General features: G+C 43.9%; 1 protein-coding gene across 5 annotated transcripts in view; it reads left to right on the forward strand.

Moving 5' to 3' along the window:
- The window catches only part of LOC143960178 (E3 ubiquitin-protein ligase rfwd3.S-like), a 64,497-nt gene extending 58,892 nt beyond the window's left edge, over nt 1-5,605 (forward strand). For all 5 annotated transcript variants that reach the window (XM_077468500.1, XM_077468499.1, XM_077468501.1 and 2 more), the window contains one exon: nt 5,383-5,605. In XM_077468500.1, coding sequence (XP_077324626.1) covers nt 5,383-5,526 — 144 coding nt within the window. In that variant the 3' untranslated portion in view covers nt 5,527-5,605. The remainder of the gene's footprint in view (nt 1-5,382) is intronic.
- The last annotated feature ends 395 nt before the right edge of the window (nt 5,606-6,000 follow it).

The raw sequence follows: 6,000 nt of genomic DNA on the forward strand, positions 1-6,000 counted from the left end.
GCAACAGGTGGGTTATTTCTGCTGTGTCTCAGGGGTACAAAATGGAATTCCAGGGGCTTCCCCCATCTCAATTCTTAAGGTCCAATATCCCCACAGACCCAGTAAGGAAAAGGTCTTTTCTTCAGGCATTAAATCCACTAAAGTCAAAAGGAGTGATTTCAGAAGTTCCAATCATCAAAAGATTTGAGGGGTTTTACTCAAATCTTTTCATAATCCCAAAAGTCAAATGGGGATGTAAGGCCTATTCCGGATCTGAAGGCTCTGAATCAGTTTCTGATCATTCGTTCATTCCGTTTGGAGCCAATTTTTTCAGTGGTAGCTTCCTTACACGGAAAGGAATTCTTGGCATCCATAGACATCAAGGACGCATATCTTCACGTGCCAATCTACAGGTCCCATCAAAGATTTCTGCAATTCACAGTGGGCGATCAACATTTTCAGTTTGTGCCACTGCCCTTTGGGTTAGCCACGGCACCTCGGGTGTTCACAAAGATATTAGCTCCCATATTGGAGCGGCACAGTGGTGTAGTGGTTAGCACTCTCACCTAGCAGTAAGAAGGGTCGCTGGTTCGAATCCCAACCATGACACTACCTGCCTGGAGTCTGCATGTTCTCCCTGTGCCTGCGTGGGTTTCCTCCGGGTACTCCGATTTCCTCCCACACTCCAAAGACATGCAGGTAGGTTAATTGGCTTCTGTCCAAAATTGGCCCTAGTATATGAATGGGGACCTTGGATTGTGGGCTCCTTGAGGGTAGGGACCGATGTGAGTGTGCAATGTACAGGGATAGGGACAATTGTAGACACTCACTCAGGTTGAACTGGATGGACTGGTGTCTTTATTCAACCTTACTAACTATGAAACTATTGGCAGTTCTCAGGGGATATCAGTGGCAGCATACCTGGACGATCTACTTTTGTTAGCTCAAATGGTTCCAGACCTAAGGCGGAATGTAGCTTGGGCGGTTCAATTCTTGGAGCTCCTGGGTCGGGTTCTGAATTGGTCAAAACCGGCCCTGCAGCCAGTTCAGCAACTAGAGTATCTATGACTAACAATAGACTCAAAAGAGTCAAAACAAAGGTATATTTGCCACCAGAGAAGGTCAGAAGCATGAAAACCTCGTCCAGGTCATAAAGAGGAAAAGCTATCCTTCCATTCGTATGTATGAAGCTACTGGGAAAGATGGTATCTTCATTCAAAGCAGTCCCTTATGCACAGTTCCACTCCAGAGCAACACTCTGTCTGTCTGGAACAAGACAGTCCAGACCCTGGATTGGCACATGTCTCTTTAGTTGAAGGCGCGTCAGAGTCTCAGTTGATGGATGATAACCAAGAATCCAGTAAAAGCAAAATCCTTTTTGCCTGTGGTCTGGAGGGTGGTAACGACAGACGCCAGTCTTTCTAGATGGGTGGCAGTCCTGGAGGAGGCCACCATCCAGGGAGAATCTCCCTTGAAGGAGAAGAGTTTGTCCATCAACATTTTGGAGATTCAGGTAGCTCTCTTGGCTCTAAGATTTTGGACTTTGAGACTACAGGGATGTCCTGTGAGGGTCCAGTCGGACAATGCCACAGGTGTGGCATACATCAATCACCAGGGAGGTACCAGGAGTCAGACAGCCCAGAAGGAAGTGGATTGCATGCTGACCTGGGCAGAAAAATGTGTTCCATTCCTATCAGCGGTGTTTATTCTGGGAGTAGAGAATTGGCAGGCAGACTTTTTGAGTCACCAGCAGATGTTACCAGGGGAATGGTCCATAAATCCTGAGATTTTTGCATCAATCTGCCACCGATGGGGAGTTCCGCATGTAGACCTGTCGGCACCCAGGTTCAACAAGAATCTAGAAACCTTTGTGTCCAGAACTAGGGACCCACTTTCATTAGGAGGAGATGCTCTGATTATCCAGTGGGATCATTTTTCCCTGATTTATGCCTGCCCTCCGATCCGGCTGTTGCCAAGACTACTACTCAGGATCCGGGTGGAGAGATGACCGGTAATCCTAGTGGCTCTGGACTGACACAGAAGGACTTGGTACGCACTGATTGTAAGACTGGTGGTGAGAGAATCCTGGGTTCTTCCGCTCTGTCCGGATCTGCTTTCACAGGGTCCAATATTCCACCCTGCTTTACAGTCTCTAAGTTTAACGGTTTGGCTGTTGAAACCAGACTCTTAAAGTACCAAGGTATTTCTGGCTCAGTATTGTCTACCTTGTTGAATGCTAGAAAGCCAGTTTCTAGAAATATCTGCTATAGGGTCTGGAGTTCCTATATGGCCTGGTGTGAGGCCAGGAGCTGGCACCCCCGAAGATATGTCATTAGGGGAGTTATTTTTTCTGCAAAAAGGGATAGATATGAATCTGGCCTTAAGCACGATTACCTGTCAAATTTCAGCCTTAGCAATCTTTTTTCAGAGGCCTATTGCTTCTCACTCCTTAGTATGAACTTTCATACAGGGGATGATTTGGGTGCTTCCACCAGTCAGGCCACCTCTGTGTCCTTGGGATTTAAATTTAGTCCTGGGAGTTTTACAGAGGCAGCTTTTTGAGCCTATCCGGCAGATTCCTCTGGTCCTCCTAACAAGAATGTTAGTTTTCTTGGTGGCAGTGACATCAGCCAGGAGGGTATTGGAGTTGGCAGCTCTGTCCTGTAAAGAACTTTATCTGATCTTACACCAGGATCGGGTGGTTTTGCGACCAAAACCAGAATTTTTTACCCAAGGTAGTGTCCAGTTTTCATCTGAATCAGGATATTATTCTACCTTCCTTTTTTCCAAATCCACAGTCTGCAGAGGAAAGATTATTTCATTCTCTTGACGTGGTATGGGATATCAGAATCTAAAAATGTCAGCTCAGATGCGGAAGACTGATGTCTTGTTTATATTACCAGAAGGTCCCAAGAGGTGACAGGCTGCATCTAAGTCAACTATTTTTCTATGTATACGCAAGGTGATTGTTCAGGCGTATGGATTAAAGGGGATAGGTTTGCCTTTCCAAGTAAGGACACACTCTACCAGAAGAATGAGGGCTTCATGGGCAGTTCATCATCAAGCATCTATGACTCAGATTTACAAGGCTCTACCTGATCTTTGGTGCATACATTCACTAGATTTTATCAAGTGAATGTTAGATCACAGAAGGATATTGAATTTGGAGGCAGTGTACTGCAGGCAGCAATATAGATCATGTTGTTCTGTTAATGTTTTCTTTGGTCATAATGGGTTCCCTCTCCACAAAAAACACTGCTTGGCAACATTTCAGTTAGTTGTTATGGCTGCTCTGTGTCCCGTGATGTACGATAAAGAAAATAGGATTTTTTCTACAGCTTACCTGTAAAATCCTTTTCTTGGAGTACATCACGGGACACAGCGATCTCTCCCCTCTTATCTGTGAAGTCTACTGCTTGCTACAAAACTGAGGTACTTCCAGTGTAGAAGGGGTTATATAGGGGAGGACTTCCTGTCTTTATTTTTTTGGTGTGCCAGTGTCCATTCACCTATAGGTGGCGTATAACCCAGTTAGTTATTATGGCAGCCTTGTGTCCCGTGATGTACTCCAAGAAAAGGATTTTACAGGTAAGCTGTAGAAAAAATCCTATTTTTTAAGGCCATGTAAAAGTACAGATTATTTTTCTCAAGTACTCGCCAGTTACGTTGTGAACGTTTTTTTTTTTTTTTAGTTTTTTTTTTTTTTAGGGCTTGTTCACCCCATATATACATGCATGAAAACTGATAGGAAAACCACACAGGTTTCACTTGCAGAGACATCAGTTTCACATTAGTTTTCCATGTGCATTTCAGTGAGTTTTTTTAGAGCCTGTTCACATATGTGCAATCCGGTCGCAGTGAGATTTGAAAAAGAGTCCTGTGCGATTTCAGTCCGGTTCAAGTGCAGTTTCTAATCTCATACAGTACAATTAGCATTGTAATCGCACCTGAACTGCTGAACAAAATCACACCGGACCAGGCTTTGAAGCCGCACTGCAAACCAACCCACAAGTTATCGGTTTTAGTATCGGAACATTTTTTACAAGTACAAGTACTCATTCAAATGTTTAATATTGGTATTGATACCAGTATTGGTGTAACACTAAGGGTTAGTTTACACTTGCTTTAAAACATGGCTTTGAACACGTTTTTTTAAAGCTCTCTGAGTCAAACCTCCCGCCACAAATTTAAAATGGTTAGCTTACAATCCTGTTTATTCTTTGCGTTTGCTTTGCTTCGCCTCAAAAACTATACCCCATGTCTCTTGGTGCTTCAAAGCGTATTCAAGGTGTCTTCAAAGCCTCTATAAAAGTCTTTGACTAAGCTCGCTTGAAGCACATAAAGCTTTTGAGAGACTTTTATTCAGCTTTAACTTTGCTTTGTTTTGGAGAAACTGCAGGTATCCACACACACACACAGGGCATCTGCTAAGTTTCAGAAAGGCACCACCGAAGCATCATTGAAGCAACACCAATGCATCGCAGAAGCATCAGAAACACATCTAAAAAGCATGTTAAAGTCAAAGCAAGTGTAAATGAGCCATAACTGCTAGAGATTACTGCCATTACCTCACTTTATAGATCAACGCCCCCACATTTGTGCCTTCTCATTGGAATACCTGTAGCTGTTCTTGTAGTTCACATACAGTGCAATAGTGAGCACTTTCTCCACCACTTTATTAGAGAAAACGCACAGGTGTTCAAGGTTTTCATGAAGTCACACGATGCAGAGCCATAGTCAGGAACCCTTCTCTTCCTGTATGCAAAAGGAAGAGGTACCACTTAGGGTGAACTTTAAATTCCACCTCCTGCAGGTGCCAAGACTACAGGGGGACCCATCCTCGTCCCAGAAGCACCACTGCCAAATCCTTATTTTCTTTTTCAATACACTCATATAGGGAACCATGCATTACAAATAACACCATTCAGTAGACCCTGCTCCTCCTCCAGTGTATTCACCCAGGGAAGCTTAATCATGAAGGTCAGAAATTAAGCCCCTCCATGTTAAAGGAGCAGGGTTTGGTGGATGGCATTTGTTTGCAATGCTGTTGCTTCTTTTGCTTTGGATTTAAGCACTTCTTTTTATACTGTTCAGGTGATGTGATGCTCAAGTGTGAGTAGGACCTTTGGCAGCGAACACACTGACTGTTGTGGTGTGAGGGCCATAGGGTAGGCACCAGAGGTCAATGCTGTAAAGTTGGATTAAACAGACTGTGGGCTCTGATTGACCAATGAACTGTGAGCTGGGATTTGATAAGGTAGTTAATTTTACAAGTGGGGAAAGGTGATCTGTACCAATGGTTCTCCATGTGATATGAAGCTGCTATTGTCATTGTATAAGCCCCAGATTCATAAAAAAACGAAATGCCTACCAATCCCGGCATTTGTCTCTTCTTCATTCCAGCTCTGGCACGCCAAGAGTGGCAGCCTTATTCAGAAACTACCAGCTGACGAACCGGTGTTGAACATCTGCCCTATGACGGTGAACCAGACCAACCTGCTGGCCACCCTGACAAAAAAGAAGGTGAACATCTACAGATGGGAGTGACGGACAGATTCACCATGGTGCCCTCTGTCCACAATGAGCTGCATTCACTATTGTGACTGAAATAAAACATTTTTTAATATTTTTGAGTTCCTGTAGAGAACTTGCAGTGTGGGAAGATTATTATTTTTCATCATTTTATTTCTGTTAAGTAGATGGAAACCGTTTTAAGGAAAACCACTGGGGGAGGAAGGGCCAAACACCTCATGTGGGCTCTGTAGACATCTGTGTTCATCTCATCATATGAGGGATCTGTCTATAAGGAGATTTCCTCTCATGTCTGGTTTCATCTCTAGGACAGGAAGTGTAATCTCCCCAGTGGCACACAGATATAAAATAAACCCTGGCAGGGACTTTGACCCTCCCCTTGCATCATACAAAACAATTCAAACTTTATTCTTCACAAACATGTTTCTTCTGTCACATTGTATGGAGTCTCTCTGAGGTGAACCCAGACAGACCGTCATGGTGGATGAG

This window comes from Lithobates pipiens, unplaced genomic scaffold (assembly GCF_037356315.1).
Source record: "Lithobates pipiens isolate NorthernLeopardFrog02 unplaced genomic scaffold, aLitPip1_a1.2 Scaffold_8, whole genome shotgun sequence".
NCBI lineage: Eukaryota > Metazoa > Chordata > Amphibia > Anura > Ranidae > Lithobates > Lithobates pipiens.